General features: G+C 45.2%; 1 protein-coding gene, 1 long non-coding RNA gene and 1 other non-coding gene across 3 annotated transcripts in view; 2 read left to right on the top strand and 1 right to left on the bottom strand.

Moving 5' to 3' along the window:
* Positions 1-24476, top strand: part of LOC127008882 (A disintegrin and metalloproteinase with thrombospondin motifs 7-like) — a 131209-nt gene that overhangs the window by 59023 nt on the left and 47710 nt on the right. The window contains exon 5 of the mRNA XM_050881325.1: positions 11190-11337. Within this exon, the coding sequence (XP_050737282.1) occupies positions 11190-11337 (148 nt within the window). The remainder of the gene's footprint in view (positions 1-11189; positions 11338-24476) is intronic.
* The window catches only part of LOC127008884 (uncharacterized), a 115659-nt gene that overhangs the window by 58100 nt on the left and 33083 nt on the right, over positions 1-24476 (bottom strand). The gene's annotated exons all lie outside the window — the stretch shown is intronic.
* Positions 10510-10580, top strand: Trnag-gcc (transfer RNA glycine (anticodon GCC)). The gene has a single exon. It is a non-coding gene; the product is annotated as a tRNA-Gly (tRNA).

The following is a 24476-nucleotide window of genomic DNA, read 5'->3' as shown; positions in this document are numbered from 1 at the left end:
GCCTACATCAACCTCCTCCTTCTGCTGACAAAAAAAAAAAAAAAACATAGCATACAAAAATGATACACGTTTTATCTAAAGGGAAACAAACACACGAGCTAAATGGAGAGACATGATCCTCCTCCTCCTCCTCCTCCTCCTCTTATTCCTCTCTCTTCTATGCTATTTTCAAGTGCAGCAAAAAACATTAACGTATTATTTCAGTCTTATTGAGGAGGAGGAGGAGGAGGAGGAGGAGGAGGAGGAGGAGGAGGAAAAATGAGGAAGAGAAGGAAGGAATATTAATAGAAAGGGACGTAAAAGAAGGGAAAGGAAAGGTATAAGTTAAGGAAGAGAAAAGGAGATGAAGGGAAGTGAAAGAAAAGGAGGAAAGAAAATGAATGAAAGGAAGGGACGTAGAAGAAGGGAAAGGGAAGGTAAAAAAAAAGTTAAGGAAAGGAGATGAAAGAAAAGAAGAGAAGGAAGGAATAATAGGAAGGAACGTATAAAAAGGAAAGGAAAGGCAAAAGTTATTAAGGAGGAGAAAAGGAGGAGATGAAAGAAAAGGAAAGGGAAAGAAAGAAGATTGGTGTAGGAAAGAGGGGAAGGAAGGGAAGACGAAGAAGTCTGAAGAACCACCACCTCCTCCGCCTCCTCTTCCTCTTCCTCCTCCTCACCCTAATCTTCCTTACACATGATAGACAGACGCTGCACTTAAAACGAGGATAAAAAAATAAATAAGGGAGAAGAAAGTAACAAATAACAAGAAAAATAAACTAAGTACACAGTTGCCAATAAAAAAATGCAGAGTCAATAACCGTAAAAATTATCTTAAACTAACGACACTTAACTACTAACACTTGTAAATGTCACTCGGGCTGTAAAAAAAGAGGGTGACTAGAGAAGAAACACCGTACACTGACGTAAATTGGACCCAAACAAACAACAACAACAACAACAACAACAACAACAACAACAACAACAACAACAACACCTAAGTAAGTATATAAGCTTAAACGGGAGATAAAATGATGAGATAAGATAAGGATGCTGAGAGAAAGAAGCAGCATCACCCTCCCCTCTTCTCCTCCTCTTCCTCCTCCTCCTCCTCTTCCTATTTGTCTCTCCCCTCTTCCTCCTCCTCCTTGTTTCTTCCCTCTTCCTCCTCTTCCTTCTTCCCCACTTCTCTCTCTCGGACAAAGCCTTCCTCTCCACTACTCTTCCTCCTCCTCTTCCTTCTTCTTCCTACCTCCTCCTTGCCTCAACCCATCCTCCACCTTCTTTTCCTCCCCATCTGTTCTTCCTCCCCATGCACCCTCTCCCTTACTCAAGTTCTCCTCCCCGTCTACTTCCTTCCCTTAAACTTCTCTCCCCACTTTTCAACCCCATGCCTCTCCCCACCCTCTTTAGCCCCCTCATTCCCCTCAGCCTTCTCCCCGAACATTTCTCCCTCCTTCCCACTCTTCCCCAAGCCCCAAACCCTCCTCCTCCTCCTCTTCCTCCTCTTATTCTACCAAAACAACCTACTCCACGCCTCTTCCCTCCCCCTCCCTCACTCTCCCTTCCCCTTCCCCGCCAATCCAACCCCCCTTCCCCACCCCTTCCCCGCCCTTTCCCCACGCCCAGACGCCCACAAAGCACGCGGTTAGTCATCACCTCGGCGCCAGGGCGGTGAGAGTACACACAAAACAAATGACGCTAAGGCTGAACGGCGTCATAGGAGGAGGAGGAGGAGGAAGAGGAGGAAGATTGTGATGGTGGAGGAGGTAAAGGAATAAACTAAAACATGAAAAGGAAAAGTGAAAAAAAAGAAAGAGAGAAAGAGGGAACGATTGATAAACTAAAGACGAAATAAGAAAAATAATAATGATGAGAGAGAGAGAGAGAGAGAGATACAACGTTACGGGCGTCATCTCTGTACAGGTAATAAGTCACGTTGGCTCACCTTGATTTACCTGCGCTGGATATAATTAACCTGTGTATCTCTCTCTCTCTCTCTCTCTCTCTGACATTTAACTTCATGACATGCTTCAGTTAATTATACGATGTAGTGAAGGTCAATATGCAGAGGTCGTCTATATTGGTAAAGAGTATTGATGAAGGAGGAAGAAAAGGAAATGAAAAAAAAAGGAAAAAGAAAAATAGGAGGGTGCATTTTCGTGATGAAGGTGGGAATGGAAAGAAGAGAAGAAAGGAAAAAAAAAGGAAGGGGGGAGGGGGGGTATTTTCGTGATGGAGGGAACATGAAGAAAACAGGAAAGAAAAAAGACAAGAAAAGAAAAGGGGTATTTTTTGTGATGGAGGAAAAGAAAAAAACAATAAAGGAAAGGAGAAAAAAAGGAAGGCGTATTTTCGTGATGAAGGAGGAAAAGGAAAAAACAAAGGAAAAGAGAAAAAAGGAAGAGGTATTTTCATGAAGGAGAAAAACGAAAAAAATAACAATAAAGGAAAAGAGAAAAAAAAGTAAGAGGTATTTTCATGACGAAGGAGGAAAAGGAAAAAAAAAATGCAGGAAAAGTGAAAAAAATGGTGGGGTATTTTCATTTTTTCATTGGTTTCATTTATATATGCAACGCTGTACTAATCAAACTTCATCAAAGCAAATTAAAACCATTATAATTACACTCCATTCATACCTCAAATAAGAAAAAAAAATAGGAAAAATCAGATACGTGACACCAGAGACACGAAAAAGAAAATGACACGCGACGGGAGGAAGTAAAAAAAAGAAAAAAAGAAAAGAAAAAATGTGCCGCATGTTAAGTAGAGAAAAAAAAAGTCGTGCCAGCGCTCAACGATATCTGGTTTCTGTAATTAATGTCCCCAAAGAAACCAACCGCCCGAAGATGAGATGAAAGCGTTCGGCCGATATAATAAAAAGAAAAAAAAAGAAAAACTAAACTAAACACCAACCTCTAATTCTTTTTCTTTATCAAACATTTCCTTTCATTCCTTGTGTTTACTTTTCTGATTTATTTCCTTAACTCTCAAATTCTAATGATAATACACACACACACACACACACACACACACACACAACGGAGGTGACCCAGTATTTTAGCGCCTCTCTCTCCCTTCTCTCATACCTTCCCCCTCCTCTCTCCTCCCTTCCTCTCTCCTCCCTTCTCCCTTCTCACCCCCCCCTCCTCCCCGCGCTGGCAGCCTCTCGCAGATCGCCCAATAATAATAAAGAAGGCGGAGAAAAGAAGACCTTGCCGGCGTGAGGGTTAAGACGTCCCCGCGATGGCTACTGTCACCGCGGCCGAGAGATACCCGTGAAATACTGCCCCGCCCTCCGCCTTGCCCTGCTCTGTCCCTCCTCCTTCTCCTGCTGCCCCCTGCTTCCTGCTTGCACGTGTCCTCCCTATGAGAACCTAGTGCCCACTCAAATGTGCTCATACCCTAATTCCCACCAATGATCTGTTCTTAAAGTATGCTCCAGTAACTTCCTATGTGGTGTTAGAATGTCCCTGCATGGTCTCTCATTGCCTAGTGTCCCCCCATCCTCAGTTGTCCCTCTCCCCATTGATAGATACGTTTTCTTTTAATAGTAAAGGGAGAAGCTCAAGGGTAAAAAAATATGATAATGAAAAAAAAGCCCGCGTATCACTGTCCCTATAAAAAGTTTAGATGTGGCCAAAAGATAAGGGTAAAGGAGGAAGAGAAGGACAGGAGAAGTAGACAGATTGGGGGATATCCTACCTACCTATTTGAGCTGTCAACCTGCCTATATTTCCCTCCTATCTACCTATAACATAGAGAAGTATCTACCTATTTGTATGAGCTACCTACCTACCCATATGAGCTGCCAACCTACCTATGTTACCCTCTTATTTACCTATGACATCCTTACCTATCAATATAAGCTGCCTACCTATCTATATGAGCTGCCAACCTGCCTATATTTCCCTCCTATCTACCTATAACATGCCTACCTATTTGTATGAGCTGCCTACCTACCTATATGAGCTGCCAACCTACCTATGTTACCCTCTTATTTACCTATGACATGCTACCAATCAATATAAGCTGCCTACCTATCTATAGGACCATCCTACCTGTCTAAATGTCCTGCTTACCTATTTATAAGACATGCGTGCCTGCTTTTTCTTACCAATTCACCTGACAATTTATCTACTTATCTACTAATACCAGTCTTTAAGGAAAACCATGCCCGATCCTACTGCATAAATGACAACTATAAATCATTCACTGCATGCCTCTACGATATAAACAACACCAACAGCAACAAATAGTACAATATGAGAAAAAGATAAAATGTGAATCCGACGAGATCATCACGCAAAACTATGATCACTCTTTATGGAAACTGATGCATGCTTCTTCTCTATAAATAACACCCTCAATTACACGCAGTACAGAAGAAGATGGCGATATAATGTAAAACCGACAACATCATCACGCGAAACTATGATACTCGCTCCTGCTCCGAAAATAACATACCCAATTACACGTTGACCAGAAACAGATCACGATAAAATGGAAATGCGACAATATAACCACATACGAAGCAGACAAAAGCACCGCTCACACCAGTATCCACGTGAGTAGTTTATACGTGACAGGGCAAGTAAAGCAAGCAGGTGTTCAGAGTGGCTTGTCCGCGCGATTGGTTTTATTTATATTTTATTGTCCTAGATGCGTGTAGCGGCGGCAAGCATGTGTGTGAATCGGAGTGCGTGTGCGTGAAGGCGTTTATTGGCGTGGGGAGTAGGAAAGGGAAGGGGAAGGGGACTGGGAAGGGGCTGGGAAGGGGCTGGTAGGGGAGAGGTGTAGGTGTTCCGCTGACCCAGATGAGTGGTCACGTTTATTTTGGTGTGCAGTAGTGGTGGTAGGGGAGAGGGCTGTAGTAGTAGCGGTAGTAGTAGTAGTAGTAGTGTGTGTGTGTGTGTCTCTGATCATACGAGGGAAGGAAAAAGGTGACTAAACGAGATCAAAGTCGCGCCCGTGACCGACACACTGACACACACGCGCCGAGGAGGAGGAGGAGGGAGGGTGAGAAGAGGAGGCGGAGGGAGGGGTGCGCTGAGGCTGCCGAGATGATGCGAGGACTGGCGCTCCAAGTCACTCTCGTTTTTAAGCTGTGATCTCGGCGCCTCGGTCAACGCCTCCTGTGGCCGGCCGTAAAAGCGACCATTGTGCGGCGTCTCAGCTGTAGGCGGACCAAGTTTTAATTGGATTGCAGCGCATTGAGGCCGGAATCTTTTGGCTGACCGTCCCCGTCTGTGTGTGTGTGTGTGTGTGTGTGTGTGTGTGTGTGTGTGTGCTAATGTTATGTTTGTTTTGTGTTTTTTCTCTCTTTTGTGATGTCAGCTGATACTCTTTTTTTTATAGGTGTGTGTGTGTGTGTGTGTGTGTGTGTGTGTGTGTGTGTGTGTGTCATCATCGCCTCCGTGTGGTGCTGACGCCTCGGGGCACTAAACGGCGCGGTATTTAGTCAGCAAGAATTTCAACAAAGGCAAAAAAGAAAAAAAACAGCTTCGGAGAAAGAAAGAACAAGAGGCGAGTGAAAAACAGTGGCCAGTCATGCGTCGGGGAGCGGGGCGCAGCGTCGAGGCGCGTCGGTGAATCAAAGTGGCGGGGAGAATAGAATGGCCAGAGTCGCGGCAATTAGCGGAGCGTTGCGTAAGTCAGGAAACTAATTGTGCGGGCAGGTGAGGCAGCGGCGTGAGGGGGGAGGCGGGGAGGAGGGTGATGAGGGGGGTGGGAACAGGGTGAGGGGAAGCCTGAGGTGTGGGGACGAGTGAGAGGCAGTACTCGTTTGTTAGTGGTGAGGTTGCAGGTCCCAGATTCTCAACCATTACGGGGCTTACACACTCACTCCTAGTAAAGCTTTTGCAGAGGTTGTGGGTACTTCCAAGTGTAGTTTTGTGAGCCTCGTGATAGTTTGACAAGATTTCTGCACTGTGAATGTGAAAGAAACTCATTAGAACGCGGTTAGTGGCGAGGTTGCAGGTCCCAGATTCTCAACCACTACGGGGCTTACACACCCACTCCTAGTAAAGCTTTTGCTGAGGTTGTAGGTACTTCCAAGCGTAGTTTTGTAAGCCTCGTGGTAGTTTGACAAGGTTTCTGCACCGTGAATGTGAAAGAAACTCATGAGAACCCGACTGATCTCCCTTGTGACCTTTGAAAATGTTTGTTGTGAGAGCCAAAAGCTTCTGAGAATACGGAGCCACGTCTTCCCGTCACTGCCGTGTCTTCACCCCGCCTCACACGCTCGTAAAAACAAGCAAAGCAAATCTAGGGTTAACAACGTTCCTCTGGGGCCACCGCGTCCAGTTGTGGCCACACCAAAGGGTCGGCGCCGGTTCAGCGAGGCCCCGGGCGTCGCGTCGGCTGTGTGGTGTCTGGAGGAGCGCGCCGCCGACACCTCCGCTGCTGACTCGCGTTTCTGGTGCTGAGTGATTGTTGATTCGCTCGGCGGGTCATCAGGGTAAAAAGACTCGTGACGAAGGACAATCTGGACACACGCGACACATAAACAGGCATGGCGGTGTAGGGGAGTGATATATTTTTGTTTACGGTAAAGGAAGCAGCTCAAGGGCAAAAAAATAATAATGAGAGATAAAAAGCCCGCTAATCACCGCCCCAATAAAGAAGAGTTTAGAAGAGGGGCTAAAAGAGAGGTCGACTGCTGGAGGAGAGGTGACTTGATGCTCTTCTCTCGCTCGCCTTCCTTCCTATGACCTTTCTACCTACCTATCTAGATGACCATCCTACTTACCTACTCATATGACCTCTCTACCTGCCACTTTTACCAACCTACCTGACAATTCACATATATACATACTTATCTATCAATGTCCGCTCCTACTACCCTCCTACTCTCTCTCTAGACATTTTCCAACACTGACCCTCACAAGCCAACACCCACAAGGCATTACACGCACGGAAACACCATCACACGACAATAATTCAACCATACGTGGCCTCAAACTCAACCATGTAACTTCTAGGGAAGGAAATAGCTGCGACGAAGGGTAGGGTAGGGAAGAGATGCCACAGAGGTGAAGCATGTGAGGTTTTAGGGTAGGGAATAGCTGCAACAAAGGTGAATTAGGTAAAGTTTTAGGGTAGGGAATAGCTGCCAAAGAGGTGAATTAGGTAAGGTTTTAAGATAGGGAATAGCTGAGACAGAGGTGATGCAGGTAAGGTTTTAGGGTAGGGAATAGCTGCCAAAGAGGTGAGACAGGGAAGGTTTTAGGGTAGGGAATAGCTGCCAAAGAGGTGAGACAGGGAAGATTTTAGGGTAGGGAATAGGTGCGACAGAGGTGAGGCAGGTAGAGGGTTTGCATAAAGTCACCTGCTGATCTGCCGCGCGACTCACCTGGGCGGCTGAGTGGAAACTTTTTTACCCGACACAGGTAACAACAGAGTGAGGGAGAGACGATTTGGGGGTGACTCTTCTGCATATGGTGCGAGGAGGAGGAGGAGGAGGAGGAGGAGAAGGAGGAGGAGGTGGGAGGAGGAGGTAGATAGGGCGAGAAGATGCCAATCAGAGGAGAAGGAGGAGGAGGAGAAGGAGATGAGGAGGAGGAGGAGACGGGCAAGGAGGAGAAAGGAGGAGGGAGTGTGATCTCGTCTCTTCGTAGCCAGAACTAATCATTATGAGGGAGTACTTAGCTGTCTCCATAAATCATCCTGCTTCACTGCTATAATATGTACATTCTCTCTCTCTCTCTCTCTCTCTCTCTCTCTCTCTCTCTCTCTCGGATCAGGTCAATGGTCGCGTCGCTTCATGCAGCCTCAAGCGCTTTCTCTCTCTACGCCAATCTTGCCTCGCTATGCAAACTGGGCGCCGGCGGTTAGGTGGGACGCAGAATCAGGCTTGGGGGGGAAGAGAAGGGACTCAGGAGGGGTTAAGGGGTTGAAGGGGGAAGATGAGGAGAAGGAAGGTGGGAGGAGAAGAGTGCATGGAAGAAAACGGAGGAGAAGTAGAAGAGAAGAGAAAAGGGGAAGGAGAAAATAGGCAGATGTTGAAGTAGAATATAAGAGTGGAAGAAAAGAATTAAGACATATAGAAGGGGAGATAAATGATGGCAACGTGGCGCTTGGGGGGGTCAAAAGGAGTTGCATCCCCTTAAGATCGGTTTTCTGTGGTCGTCAAGGTCAGACTTGTATTAGTGGTGGGTGGTTTTTCCCTGTCCCGAGGTGATGGTCAAGGTAACTGAGAGAGAGAGAGAGAGAGAGAGAGAGAGAGAGAGAGAGAGAGAGAGAGAGAGAGAGAGAGAGTTTTTGCTTGTTTTTTGCTTGTTATTGCGAATTTTTTCCCTTTTTTGTGATTGTGTTATTGAAGTAGTTGTTTTGGAGGAGGAGGAGGAGGAATACATAGGAATACATAGGAAGAATAGGAGGAAGAAGAATAAAACAGCAACTAGGACAAGGAGATAAAGGAAGAAGATGAGGGAGAGGAAAGAAAGAGAGACGACGAAGATGAGGAGAAGGAGAGAGAAGAGAGAAGATGGAGGAGGAGGTGGTGACGGTAGTGGTGATAAATTTTCGGAGGTGGTGATGGTGGTGGTGATATGTTGGTGCTTCTGACAGTGATAGCGGAGAGGCGGTGATTGCATGCTGATGGTGGAGATGGTGATTTGATGAGGGTGGTGGTGCTGATGGTGGTGGTGTGTGTGTGTTAGTAGTAGTGGTGATGATGGTAGCAGTAGCGGTATGTGGTGGTGGTGGTGGTGGTTGTGGTAATGATGGTGATGGTGGTTGTGGTGGTGATGGTGGTGGTGGTTGTGGTGGAGATGGTGGTGGTGGTGATGAACTCATAAACTCACCTCTTTTGTCCTTCAAGGATCCCCTTCCTCCCCTTCCTTTTCCCCTCCCCTTCCTTCCCTTCTCTTCCCCCTTCCCTTCCCCCCTTCACTAACGTTAATGTCCCTTCCCTTTACTATAATTTATGTCCTCCTCCTCCTCCTCCTCCTTTTACTATTTCTCCTCATCATCCATTTCTTTCTCCTCTTTCTTCTCCTTAACCTTCTAATCGTTTTCATGACCCTTCCTCTGCCCTATGACGCCCCCCACTTCTCTCTCTCTCTCTCTCTCTCTCTCTCTCTCTCTCTCTCTGCCCCCCTGTCCCTCCCCCCCCAGGACACCCTCAGGGGCTCGTCACGCTGTCCTCACCGTCTGTTCGTCTCGTCTCCTCCCCACTCACGTTCAGACAGACGCCAAGGCCGACCTCAACAGCCCTTCCCTCCCATCTTCCCTCCCTCCTTCAGTAAGCCCCTCCCTCCCTCCCTCCCTTCACCCTCAGTAAGAAGATGTATGTGTTGAAACGTATGTGTATTTACGTTCCTGTGAGAGAAAGAAAGTATGGCTGGCACTGGTGGGGTGGTGAAGGATGGGAGGAAAGAATGAATGCCGCCTAAGTTTTTTTTTAGTTCTGAAAGAGTGTATGTAAATAATTCCTGTCGTTTTATCCATTTTCTCTCAGTGTTTTGATCCCCTACGTTTTTATGGCGCTAAATGGCAAGATGTTTTATTTTAACGTGGACAGACGCTTTACTAGACTGATTTAAGCACTCTCATAAAAACGGGATGATGAAGAAATATGAAAAATGGAAAAATAAGTATGTGTCCATCCATAAGTAAGGGGAGTTAAGAGTTACCCACCACCACAACCATAACCTAACCTACCTAAACGGTCTTATATGCAACCCCTAACCGTCCCTTGCTCTACCCGCATTACCTAAACCTGTCACGTGACCACCATGCACCTACCACCACCACCACCACCACCACTATAATCATGACTCACTACCATCATCACCTTTACTATTCCTACTCCTTCTACTCCTACTCCTCCTCCTCCTCCGACTACTACTACTACTACTACAACCTTCCCCCTCGTCAACACCCTACTCTACATACCATCACCATCATCACCTGCAACCATCACCACCACCACCATCACCATCACAGCGACAACCCCGAATGTGCAAACACGTCAGTCCAATCACCTTTCTTTCCTCTTATCACTTTCCTTATTCGTGAGGCGGAAAGGGGCGGAGGGCAGGAATGGCAGGACAGGAATGGGCATGGGGGGGAGACGGGGTAGGACGGGGCAACAGGGCGAAGCGGGGATAGGGAAAGGAGGGGAGCGGGGCACAGAGTAGGAGGGAACGTCATCGGAGCCATCGCTACAAGAAAAAAAGGATAGTGTCCCTTTGATATTCTCCTCAGTGACTCGATATCGACGCCTCCTTTGAATGTTAAGCTTCGCCAACAACTGCATAAGAAGAAAGGAAGAAAAAAATGTACTAGAGAATGTGACGGAAAAAAAGGGAGGAGGGGGAGGGGGCGGCCATGTAGGGAGTGTGTTTGGTCATTGGTGCCCCCCTTGCATACTTTCCTCCTCCTCCCTACCCCCCCCGTTCTCTCTCTCTCTCTCTCTCTCTCTCTCTCTCTCTCTCTCTCGACCTACGCCCTTTGCCTTCCAACCTTCTCTCCCCACACAGTTTGGATTTTAAAATAATTATTTGGGTTATTGGCACTTTATTCATCGCATCGGTGGTTCAGTGGTAGAATTCTCGCCTGCCACGCGGGAGGCCCGGGTTCGATTCCCGGCCGATGCATACTTTTTTTTTTTTCTTATTTTTTTACATATCCTTCGCGTTACAGGTAGAAAAAAAGTCCCTAAGGAGTATCCATCCCGTCTTATGCATTAATCCACCGAACAACTCTCCTCACATCCAAGAAGTCACTCGTTACCTGAGCTCTCCTGAGAACTCACTTATTCCAACAACTTTTCTTCTTCCGTGTTTTCCCTCCTCCTTCCTCTTCCTCCTTCCATTATCTTCTGCTTCACCATTATCTCATTTACTTCTTATTATATCTTCGTATCTTCACTTTCGTTTTCTTTTTACAGCTGTTTGCTATCTTATTCTTCTTCCTTCCTTCCTCTCTCTTTTCCTCCTCTTACTCTTACTCTTCCTCCTCCTCTTCTTCTTCCTCCTTTCTTTTCTCCTTCCTACTTTCCTTCGCTCCTTCCTTTTTCCTACACGATTTCTCACCCTCATACGTACAGTTTTTTGCGGGCTTTTTCTTCCCATTTCTTTTTGCCCTTGAGCTGTTTAACCTAACCTAACCTAACCTAACCTAACCTAATTAAAAAGAAAGGTTACAAAGGTGGTGGGTCAGGGCATGAGCGTCACCACTTAAGGACCTTCATCTCTCCCCCCCAGACTGGCTACCTGCGGACGGACGCCGACGAGTACCTGATCGAGCCGGTGCAGGACCATGCCCCCGCCCACCCCGAGGCCCCGCGCCCCCACCTGGTGTACAAGCGGTCAGCCCTGCCCGGCGAGGACGCTCACATCTGCTCCACGTCGGGTAAGTATTTCTTTTTTTTTTACAGTAAAGGAAACAGTTCAAAGGAAAAAAAAGAAACAATAATGAAAAAAAAAGCCTGCTACTCACTGCTCCTACAAAAAGAGTCAAGAGGATTGGCCGAAAGGTACGTCAATTTCGGGTGTGTGTTTACAGTACAGACGAAGAAGAATGGCGGTCGAGAAAACAATATAAAAGAAGTAGGAGGGAATGAGGAAGATAAAAAAGATGGAGAAGTGGAGAAGGAGACAGTGAAAATGCAAAAAGAAATTAAATATATACTTTTACGTCACTGTGCAAAGAGTGTAATCAAAAACACCTGATTTACGTAAGGTTTGTGCTTTTTTGTGTGTGTAATTTTACAGAGATAGTTTAAATGCAACGCGAAATCATACATAGACTTTTAACATAACTGTGCAAAGAGTATAAACAAAAACATTTACTCCACAACAGGTAATTATTCGTTTTGTGTGCTTTAAAATTTACCTGAGATCGTCCAAGTGCAAAACGAAATCAAACGTAGACTTATAAATAAACTGTGCAAAAAATATACGTAAATTAAGGGAGGATAGTAGATTATGGGAGTATATGTAAATTTAGGGGATATGGCAGGGCAGGGTAGGACATGTGTGACGCTGGTAGGTATAGCAAGGACAAAGAAAAGGCAATACAGACATGGAATATATACGCATAGCAAAAGTGGAACAGATGAAGGAATTGAAAGACATACAACAACATCATACGCGCAAAGCAAAACTGGAGCAGACGAAGGAACTTTAACACACACAAAAAACAGAGAAACACAAGCACGCATAGAAAAGAAGTACTACTCAGACAAAGGATATGGAGCAGGGACAAGGACGAAGACACAAAGGAAAGGAGAGAGAAAAAAAGAAACATTATCTAGCACGAGAGGACGCAGGGCAAATAATATGGACCAGGGACGGAGACACGAGGAGCGTAGTCGTGTCTGGGGCAAGCATGATACTGGTAGGGTAGGGCAGTTTGGGGAGAGAGGGGAGGGAAGAGGGGAGAGGAGGAGGAGAGGAGGGGAGGGGAGGGGAGATATCATGCACGGGGTCATATGTAACTAGAGTGGAGATAATATAGAGGGTAGGGAGTCTGTGGGGAGGGGAGTAGAGGGGGAGGTGAAGGGAGGTAGGGAGATAGGGTCAAGGCTGCAGGGTGGAGGGGAGGTGAAGGGAGAGGAGGAGGCACGAGGGAGTAACAGAAACGTGTAACTTCAGGGAGAATGTAAAAAAGAGAGAAAGAAAGGGAGATAAAAAAACGAGAGATGTGACGGTGCGCGCCGAGACAGCTGTTGCCACCTGCCTCACGCCCACCCCACGCCCCCTGCCCACACCCACACCCTCACACGCGACCTTGCCCCCCCCCCTCCCCTGCCACACGCCCTGCCCTTCCCTAGCGTCCTTGACAGTTGACTGGCACCACCCGGCCCTCCCTGCCTTCTTTCCCTCCTTTCCTTGGCGTCCTATTCGTCAAGGCGCCGCCCCTTCCAAGCTGCCCCTGCCAAGTCGCCCCTGCCAAGCCAATGCTCCCCGAAACAAGACAATTGCCCCCCCCCCCTGCTCTGACCCGCCATCCTTGTATAGCTGTGTGTGTGTGAGGGTGAATAGTTGTGTTGGAAGGAAGGAAGGAAGGAAGGGAAGGAAAGGAGGAGGAAAATAAAGAAGGATGGTAGAATATAAAGCTGCCGACGAGTGTAGACGAGTGTGTTTGTAAGTAAAATTCGCTGGCGCCACTAACGGGGTGGGGTCGTACAAGGGACCTCTCAAAAGAGCCTACTGGGGCTATAGGCAGCACATAAAGAAAGGGGGGAGGGAATGTAGTGGAGAAAGGAAGAAAAGACGGAAGAAGGAAAGAAAAGGATAAAAGAAGAAGAAGGCGGACAGCATTAATGCACAAACACGTATGAGGCTGCCGGAAAGCATCTGTATGTCTGGAAGGGAAAAAAAAAGATGTAGGAAGGAATAAACGGAGAAAGGAGGAAAAAAAGAGAAAGGAAAGAAGAAAAAGGGGCTGCATTAATGTAGTAACACGTATAAGGCTGTCGAAAGCAAAGACGAGTGTATGTTTAAAAGAGGAGACTACGAGTGACTGCACAAACACCCACCCACGACAAGACACGAGAGACAGGATCAGCGTAGACGTATGTAGGTGTTTCAGGGAGGCGTCAGAGAGTATGGAAAAGAAGGGAACTTATGGAGGAACACGAAGGAGGCGAAGTAGGGCGCGGGGAGGTGTGGAACGTGTGTAGGTACAGGATTTAGGGCAGGAATATATTAGCAGCAGGCGTCGTGGTGTGCTGGTGAAGGAGTTAAGGGAAGGAACGCCCTGTAAGATGTGTAAGGAAAAGGAGGTGAAGAAATGTGTTATGGCAGTGAACTGATGAAATATACTGAAGTGAAATGTGTTATGGGAGTGAGTTTGTGAAGAATTCTTGCATGGTGTTAAAGAGGAGGGCATTAAGAGATTATTTGAGTCAATACAAGTGTAATAAGAACATCTCGAGTCGACATATGCATTCTCTTTTGAAAGCATTAGAATATATACATCCTAACCCTTTTGAAAACATTAGAATATATGTATAATTTAACCTTTTTGAAACCATCAGAATATATACGATTTAACCCTTTTGAAACCATCAGAATATATACGATTTAACCCTTTTGAAACCATCAGAATATATACGATTTAACCCTTTTGAAAACATCAGAATATATACGATTTAACCCTTTTAAAAACATCAGAATATATACGATTTAACCCTTTTGAAAACATCAGAATATATACGATTTAACCCTTTTGAAAACATCAGAATATATACGATTTAACCCTTTTAAAAACATCAGAATATATACGATTTAACCCTTTTGAAAACATCAGAATATATACAGTCTAACCCTTTTGAAAGCATTGGAACATATATAATCTAATTCTCTTTAGACCGTAAGTACATATATAATCTAACCCCTTAAATAAAAACTGAGACCCTCCAGACTCTATAAGACACTAAAGTCGTCACACACAATCTAATCCTCCATCCTTAGCACCATTTTTCATCTGTATTAACCAAACGAATCCAACCTTTTCCTCAGTCTCCTTTAACACCGAGCTGAGTTTTCCACGTTGTTGTTAAGTATGTCAGGGAGTGTTTTTATTTTCTTATTTACATATCTTAATCTTGTGGGCCTGACTGTGTGGTATTGGTGTGTCTGTCTGTCTGTCTGTATATGTCTCTCTCTCTCTCTCTCTCTCTCTCTCTCTCTCTCTCTCTCTCTCTCTCTCTCTCCCTGTTTCCTCCTCCTCCTCCTCCTCCTCCTCCTCCTTTTTATGCCTCACCTCCATCTCCTTTATCTCCTTTCTCCTCATTTATTCCTCCCCTTTATCCTCCCTTCCGAGTTCCAACATTTTTCTTCTTCCGTGGTTTCCCTCCTCCTTCCTCTTCCTCCTGTCATTATCTTCTGCTTCTCCATTATCTCATTTTCTCTTTCTTATGTTTTCGTATCTTCACTTTTGTTTTTCTTTTACACCTGTTTGCTATTTCATTCTTCTCCCTTCCTTCCTCTCTCTCTTATTTTTCCTCCTCTTTCTTTTACTCTTTCTGCTTGTCTTCCTCCTCCTGTTCCGCCCCCTCCTCCTCCTTATACTCTTTTTCCTCCTCTTCTTCCTTCTCCTCCTTTCCTCCTCTCACTTTTTTCTCTCTCTCCTCCTTTAATGCCTCTCATATCTCCTGCCTGCCACCTCCATCCCCTTCCCTCCTCTTCCTCCTCCTCCTCCTCCTGCTCCTCCTCCTCCCCCCACCTTTACGAGGCGCGGAGGAGGCCCAAACAGCCGTCCCTTGAGCCTCCCTCTTAGGGGTCGAGTCTTGGGTCACCAGCACCGAGGAAAGTCTGGCTAAGGCTCAGGTGACATACTTAAATATACTTACATACACATACATACATACTTATACACTTTACATTATATACACACATACATACATTCGCGTACATGCTTATACATATTCAATACTTAATACACACATATACACACACATAAATTCACACATGCGTAGAAATAGTACACCCATACGTAGACATACATACCCGCACTTATCCGTCCCCATACGCACATACATACATACATACATACATACTTACATACAGACATACATACATTACACAGACACCTACACATATACGAACACGAATGAGTAAATATAGCATATGCTTATGTACACATACCTGCAAATATTCGCACAAATACATATATACGCATAAAAAGACACATAAAAGGAAAGACAGACAGATAAGAAAGACAAATAAAGACTAATATGACAAAAAAAAAGGAAAACAACAAATGGAAACAAACATACGTACAACAAAGGGGTAAAAAGGTAAGTAAATAACAGAGAAATAAATATGAATAAGAAAAACAAACAAAATGATAGAACCAATTAAGAAAAAGATAAATAAAAAAATATGAATGAGGAAAATAAACAAAAAAACAAACAAACATGAGCAAACAAGTAAGATAAAATAATATGTGAATAGCGAAATACATATATAAGTAGAAATAAGTAGAAGATGCAGAAAAAACATTAATAAATAAAACAAACAAAGCAATAAAGGCTTACCATTAAAGAAGTCAGGAAATGCTCCACCCACAAAAAAAAAAACGTAACATGACCCTTATGAGGCCTGTCCGTTGGGGCCATTAAGGTATCTGGCATTCATAAACACCCGAGAAAACAAACACACACACACACACACACACACACACACACATACACACACATACACAACAAACACACACGGTTGGTCTAAAACAAGTAAACACACACACACACACACACACACACACACACACACACACACACACACACACACACACACACACACACACACACAACGAAGGTCTCTGTCAAGGAGTAAATTATTTTTCGATTCTACTTGATGTGAAGCGACTTGGGTTCCCTTACCCTCCTTTCCTCCTTCCCTTCCTGACCTTTCCCTTCTCCCTAAATAAGACATTCTTCCCTCTTCCTTCCCTTCCCTCCTTTCCTCACGTACTCATTCCCCCTTCGTTCGTTCACAAAGAAGACCCTCTCTCTCCCTCTCCTTCTCTCCCTCTCTCTCACCCATATCTTTCACCTCATCATCACTCCCTTCCTCCATTCATCAACATTACTGAGTCCCAAACACCTCATTCACCTCCCCCTACAACACCTTCCCAAACTAATTTAGACTCTCACCTCTCACTCTTCTTTTCCTTCTTTTCCACTTCGATCCACTTTAAACAGTAATACCAACACTTTCTCCTTACCCTTACCTCCATTTTTAGTCCCAAATTACAAGCCTATCAGACCCTACTTAAAAATACCAAGCCTTCATCTCCTTAGCACTCATCCTCTTAATGCGACGGAGATGTGCACTGAGGCCACGCGCAGCTATAGTGTATGCCCCCAAAGTTACTTACTCACCCTCCCGTCTAACTCCTTAACTCCCTTCCCTCTCCCTTCCCTCCCCCTTCTTTATCGCCCTCGCCGCCAGTCTCTTACGTCAGCAAAGGGAGTGTCATCTCTTCAAAGTGATCCAGTTAGCATACCAGTCAGTCAATCAATCTGTTAATCAATATGCGACATGAGTTACGACGGCGTGCTGGGGGGAATGACCTCCTCAAGTCTTCTGTTACCAAGATGTCTTTTACCATACAGTTTTCTTATATTTACGGGAAATTATGAACCATTTTCTACCCTACGCATAGTTAGTGGAGGGAGAGGTGGGCGGGGAGGAGCCTTCATCTATTCTATCCTGTCAGACCACACGTAGATTACTAGTAGAAGCAGTAGTAGACAGACACCCTCGCCATAAATCGCTATAGGTCTTCTGGTGTCTGTTCTTCCTATGTATTCCTATGTATTCCAGTCCAGCACTTACGCCGTCTGTCAGTGGAGAACAGAACCAGTAAGAAGAGCTGACCCCGGACTTTAAAGAATCAAGATCTACACCACAGCATCGAACCGGTCCAGATAAAAAAGAGAAAATGCAGAATGGAAAGTGAAAACAGGGAATGCAAGATTAGAGGAGAGGGGAAGGAAACAAGAACGAGGGATAGACTGATAGATAAGAAAGATCATAAGGAAAAATAGATGGAAAAATATATACAGAACTGAACGTGAAAACAATAAATGCGAGAATAAAGGAAGTAAAGAAAACAACAACGAGAGAAGGAGATTGACAAATAGCAGACAGAAATAGACGGATGCCCGAAATTGACCTCTCTTTTGGCTACTCTTTACTTTTATCTTTTATGGGAGCGGCGAGTAGCGGGCTTTTTTTTACTCTTTTTGTTGCCCTTGAGCCGTGTCCTTTGATGTAAAAAAAAAAAGATTGACAGATAGACGGATAGATAGACAGATAGATCGAGAGAGAGAGAAGGGGGGCTAGAGAGAGAGAGAGAGAGAGAGAGAGAGAGAGAGAGAGAGAGAGAGAGAGGGAAAATAAACCCCCAAACAGCGAAGAAAGTAGCCCAGAAGCCCAACGCAACTCACACGGCCCCTAAACAAACCATTACCTCCACCAACACGCGGAGGAGGTGGCGAGGGACGAGGCAGAGAGCAGAGCGGCGCCGGGCCACCCAGCGCCGCCCCCCTTCGCCCCTTCCGCCCTTCCTGACTCACGCCCCTGCACCGGAACCACCAGCCTCACCTCCTTCCCCCACCACCTGAGCCCCGACTGATGGCCTGACTCACGCTTCCTCTCGTCATGGGAAGAAGCATCCGACACTAATTGTATAGGCGTGTGGGTGATGGATGTGGTGCTGGTGATTATGTTTTTCTATGATTTTTTTACTCATCTTCATCTTCCTCAGTCGTTACTTGTCCACTGCAGAATAAACAAAGCCATTTCCCAACTTTCTCCATCTCTCGTTATGTTTGAAGTTATAGTCTGTTCACGGAGCCTGTTCATCTGGCGCCTAGGCAGCGTTTGTTACGGCTCCTGTGATTGGCTGCACCCCTCCCTTGGGGCAGTCATGCGTCGTCGCTGTACACATCCTTAGAAACCGTTCTGTGTTATGCTCATGTCACGTTTTATCTATAATCGCCTCTGCCTGTCAACATCTACCTTTCCTTCTTGCTGGAAGTATGCCTTCATACAGCCTGTACCTAAGAAGGGTGACCGCTCCAATCCCTCAAACTACCGTCCTATTGCTTTACTTTCTTGTCTATCTAAAGCTTTTGAATCAATCCTTAACCGGAAGATTCAAAAGCACCTTTCCACTTCTGACCTTCTATCTGATCGCCAGTATGGGTTCCGCAAGGGGCGTTCTACTGGTGATCTCCTTGCCTTCTTAACTGACTCTTGGTCATCCTCTCTTAGCCGTTTCGGTGAAACTTTTGCTATTGCGCTGGACATATCAAAAGCTTTTGATAGGGTCTGGCACAAATCTTTGCTTTCTAAACTACCCTCCTACGGTTTCTATCCTTCTCTCTGTACCTTTATCTCCAGTTTCCTTTCTGACCGTTCTATTTCTGCCGTGGTAGACGGTCACTGTTCTTCCCCTAAATCTATTAACAGTGGTGTCCCACAGGGTTCTGTCCTATCTCCCACTCTCTTTCCGTTGTTCACTGATGATCTTCTTTCCAAAACGAACTGTCCTATCCATTCCTACGCCAATGATTCCACTCTGCATTACTCGACTTCTTTTAATAGAAGACCCACCCTACAGGAACTTAACGACTCAAGGCTGGAGGCTGCAGATTGCTTAGCCTCAGACCTTACTATTATTTCCGATTGGGGCAGGAGGAACCTGGTGTCCTTCAACGCCTCAAAACACAGTTTCTCCACCTATCCACTCGACACAATCTTCCAAACAACTATCCCTATTCTTTGACACCACCCAGCTATCACCTTCCTCCACATTACACATCCTCGGTCTATCCTTAACTCAAAATCTCAACTGGAAACTTCATATCTCATCTCTTACTAAATCAGCTTCCTCGAGGCTGGGCGTTCTGTACCGTCTCCGCCAGTTCTTCTCCCCTGCACAGTTGCTGTCCATATCCTTGTCCGCCCTCGTATGGAGTATGCATCTCATGTGTGGGGGCTCCTCACACAGCTCTTCTGGACAGAGTGGAGGCAAAGGCTCTTCGTCTCATCAGCTCTCCTCCTCATACTGATAGTCTTCTACCTCTTAAATTCCGCCGCAATGTTGCCTCTCTTCTATCTTCTATCGATATTTCCACGCTGACTGCTCTTCTGAACTTGCTAACTGCATGCCTCCCCCTCCCGCGGCCCCTGCTGCACTCGACTTTCTACTCATGCTCATCCCTATACTGTCCAAACCCCTTATGCAAGAGTTAACCAGCATCTTCACTCTTTCATCCCTCACGCTGGTAAACTCTGGAACAATCTTCCTTCATCTGTATTTCCTCCTGCCTATGACTTGAACTCTTTCAAGAGGAGGGTATCAGGACACCTCTCCTCCCGAAACTGACCTATCTTTCGGCCACCTCTTTGGATTCTTTTTAGGAGCAGCGAGTAGCGGGCTTTTTTTTATTAATGTTTACTTTTTTGTGCCCATGAGCTGTCTCCTTTGCTGTAAAAAAAAAAAAAAAAAAAAAAATCTGCTCGCACCATAGCGTTCAGGAGACTTTGCTCTATGAGATGAAATTATTTATTTCAACCTTGGTTCAAAGATTGATGAGAAAAGCGATGATAAGTACAACGTGTTATAAACATTTCGGAGCTGTCTTGTGACTTCAACTCATCACATTTCCTTTATGTTTTATTTTATCGAGTTTAGATAAATATAACAGAGTTGCGCAATTACTGCAAAGTCCAACGGTATCAACTAAAGTGGTCTGTCGTAAATAAGAGACGAGCTATGACGAAGAAAATACAAGTGTGTAGCGTCACGGCGGACATGAATGGCATGTGAGTGAGGAGAGGGTGCAGCCAATCACAGGAGCCGTAACAAACGCTGCCTAGGCGCCAGATGAACAGGCTCCGTGAACAGACAATAGTATACCAAACAACCACCAAATTTGTCTAGTAAATTCATATATATTTCTTATTACACTAAAGGAAACAGCTCAAGGGCAAAAAGAGACAAAAAGAGAAAAAAACCGCTAATCGCTGCCCCTATAAAAAGGAGTTTAGAAGAGTGGACAAAAGAAAGGTCAATTTCGAGAGGAGAGAAAAAAAGGTTAGCTGTATACGTTGATTTTTGCCGTAAGTTGCTGCCTGCCATATGTTTGAAGATACCCTGAACCTAACATAACCAAAACCAAAGAACTTATTATAAATTTAAAAGTTGCGTCGTGGTAAAGAGAACAATCAGAAACACTTCGGCGCCCAAGTACACGTATTTGACAAGGCTTTCACGGGAGCTGTGGGCATCTTCAGGGGTAGTTTTATGATATGGTGGTATAGTATGACCCTTCCCCTGTACCATGAACTCTAAAAAAAAAAACAGTCATGAGAAAGCATTTTAACTCTTTCCTGGCCTGTAGAAATAACTTATGTGAGAGTCGGTAAAGTCTAAGAATACCGACCTATCCCTTCAACTCAACCATGAAGGAAAAGCAACACACCAGAACGTTTCCTTCATGCCCTACGTACTGTTTTCTACACCTACATGTCAAGGCTGTATAATTGGCCGCCGTGAGCCTCAGCATCGGCTTGGATAGTAAACGGCTGCCTGGTTGGTAGCTTCGGACCCGTGTTTACATTCCCTGCAAGCTGTTCCCTCTGTCACCCGCACAAAGGAGCCACTTGAGGGGCTGACGCACGGGAGGAGGCGAAGGGTGTTGAGTGTGTGAGTGTGTATGTGTGTGGAAGGGTTCGTTTGGCTACCCAGTGTTTGCCGGCCACTCACTCACTCACACGCTCCCTCTCTAACACCTGTCTAAGGTATACGCCGTGTTAATTTACAGGTTAATGAGGTGAAGCTAACAGGTGAATGGTTATGCCGCCTCAAAGAAACAGACGCGTCATTGATAACATGTTTCGCTTCAAATAGTTACGGAACGATGATCTGTCACGCTATAAATAACTTTTTTTGACGTATTACTTAAAGACAATGAACTAATATGAGTTTTGGGGGTTTTCTGAAGCAGGATTTTTTTGTTTCCTCTTTATTTTAGCCCATGACCGACCTAATAATAATAAATAAATAATAGTAAACATGATATGAGGAATAATAATGAAAATAACGATGATAATGATAATGATGATAAATAAAATAGGAGAAACCATAATGAACAAAATAAACTTCCACTACTGCTACTACTACTACTACTACTACTACTACTACTACTACTACTACTACTACTACTACTACTACTACCACTACCACTACCACTACTACTACTTCCACCACCATCACCACCACCACCATCGCCACCACCACTGTAGTGCAAAAAGGAAAAGCCCACAAACAAGGCAAGCTTCCGGTCCCCACAGCTAAGCCCTATCAAAAGCCCTCGCCAATATTTTCTTTCAGCCTTTTAAGCCGCCGGAGCTGCAGATATAAAGGGCCGCGTTATCCCTACGCCGCCTGATTGCCTCCCATAGCGCCCTCTTGTTTGAATATTCTGTTACCGCCGCAACGCACAGATAAAAGACGGACTACATGCATATATGGAGGAGCGGGGCGAAGGCTAGATGTTTGGTTTGTATCGAGGCTGCCTGCTTTTGTGGTTTGATGGGTTCCCTACCTACTCGTGTGACCTAGACTCCCTGTGACCTGAAGAACCTTATGTGACCTAAAGAAGAAAGAAGGAAGGATGGCTGGATGAGTAGAATGAAGAAAGATAAGGAAGGAAGCAAGGAAGAAGGGAAAGGAGAATGATGGAAGAAAAAATATAGAGAAATGAGGAAAAATGAGGAGACAAAGGAATAAAGAAGGATAAAAGAGATAACAGAGTAAAGAGGAGAACTTTTTTGTACGTGGATAAGAGAATATTTACTTCACTTCTCATGTCATTTCGTCATGCAATACGATTTTGTAACTATTTGATAATATTTTGCACTAACTAACAATATGCAGGATGCTTGTTCCAGCGATGAATGACACGTTTCCAAAAAAAAAGAAAAAGAAATGTCAATGTGAGTTTTTAAGGGGGGGAGGGAGGTAGATAGGAATCGGGGAACTTGGAGTAGCTAACATATTTACACTTGTAAGGAGGAGGAGGAGGAAGAGGAGGATGAAGAGGAGGAGGAGGAGGAGGAGGAGGAGGAGGAGGAGGAGGAAGAAGAAAAAATATAAGGTCTTACGCCGAATTTACATAGAAAACACAAGAAACAGAGAAAAAGCAATGAAAAGACAGAGTACAACCAACGTATTTAGCTTTTCTGTACTGCAAATTTCTCTCTCTCTCTAACTCTCTCAAACACTCCCTCTCTCCCAAACTCTCCCCTTCAAACAGCCTCTCTCTAACTCGCTCTCTTACCCTCCCTCTCCCTCCCTTTTAAACCCTACACTATGCACGGGGCATCCTCGGGTACGGCGCTCAATTGGTGTTACTTGCAAATCGCTCGCTCCCGCCTTCACCTGCAAATTACCTTCCCGTTCTCCTGCCTCGCGCGGCCCAAAGGTGGCGCCGAGGTGGTGGTGGGTTCAGAGTCTCGCCGCGGCAGCAAACTCCCGCACGAAGCAAGAAAATTGAACGTACACAGGTAGATAGATAGATAGATAAATAGATAGATAGAGAAAGAGAAGAAAAAGGGAAAGATAAAGAAAGAAAGAAAAGGAAGAAAAGGGAGAGAAAGATAAAGAAGAAAATGCGAACAGGGAGAGAGAGAGAGAGAGAGAGAGAGAGAGAGAGAGAGAGAGAGAGAGAGAGAGAGAGAGAGAAGGTGAATAATCAGGCAAAAATACAGTTGCATCCTCCAGTCGTCCTTGCGGAGATGAAAAAGGTGCTGGAGTGGATGCTGGGAGGAGGAGGAGGAGGAGGGACGAGTGAAGTGGATGCTGGGAGTAGGAGAAAGAGAAGAGAGAAAAGAATGGAGATATTTAATGGTAGGAGGAGAAGGAGGAAGAGGAGGAAGAGGTGGAGAGTGGACGCTGGGAAGAGGAAGAAAAGAGAGAAAAGAATGGAGATATTTAATGGTAGGAGGAGAAGGAGGGAGAGGAGGAAGAAGTGGAGAGTGGACGCTGGGAAGAGGAAGAAAAGAGAGAAAAGAATGGAGATATTTGATGGATGGAGGAGGAAGAGGAGGAGGACAGTGAAGTGGATGCTGGGAGTAGGAGAAAGAGAAGAAAGAAAAGAATGGAGATATTTGATGGTAGGAGGAGAATTAGGAAGAGAAAGAGGAGAAGGAGGGATGGAGAGAAGGAGGGCATGGAGGAGGGGTACAACGACATGGAGGTATGCTAAGAGAAGGAAGGAGAGAGGAAGGATGAAGGAGAGGGGAAGGCGGGAGGGAGAGAGAGAGGAAGAAGAAAGAAGAACGATGATAAGAGGTTGAAGGACAAATGATAAAAAGAAACATTAGAAAAAGATGAGTAACTGGGACAACAGATAATGAGAGAGAGAGAGAGAGAGAGAGAGAGAGAGAGAGAGAGAGAGAGAGAGAGAGAGAGAGAGAGAGAGAGAGAGAGAGAGAGAGAGAGAGAGAGAGAGAGAGAGAGAGAGAGAGAGAGAGAAGAAGAAGAAGAAGCAAAGAGAGGGATAGAAGCAAAAAGGGGGAGGCAGAGAGGGAGAAGGGAAGGGGAGGGACAGGTGGGCAAGCAAGCAGGTATTGAGGAAGGTAAGTGAATGTTAAGGTAAGGTAATAGAGGATGATGTAGGTAGGCAGGAATGTTGCGTCATGAGGAGGGAGGAAAAAAGAAGGAAGAGGAAAGAAGGGAGGGAGAAGAACAAGGGTTGGAGGAAGGAGGAGAGGGGAAAGGAATGCAAGGAAGAAGAGAGAGTGTAAGGGAGAAAGTTGTGAAAGTAAGGATAAGAAAAAGAGGAATACAAGGAAGGAAGCAAAGAATGGATGAATGAATTATGGAAAGATAGGAGGAAAGGAAGTAAAGATGGAGAGAAAGAAGGAAGGAAGGAGAAGGAAAGGAAGAATGATGGAAGGAATGGAGAACTATGAAGAAAGTAAGATAGAGGAAAAGAATAGAGAGAAGAGGAAGAGTGA

The sequence above is a fragment of the Eriocheir sinensis genome, chromosome 39, assembly GCF_024679095.1.
Source record: "Eriocheir sinensis breed Jianghai 21 chromosome 39, ASM2467909v1, whole genome shotgun sequence".
Classification (NCBI taxonomy): Eukaryota; Metazoa; Arthropoda; class Malacostraca; order Decapoda; family Varunidae; genus Eriocheir; species Eriocheir sinensis.
Note: the sequence above shows the minus strand (reverse complement) of the source record. Positions and strands in the feature narration are given on the sequence as shown.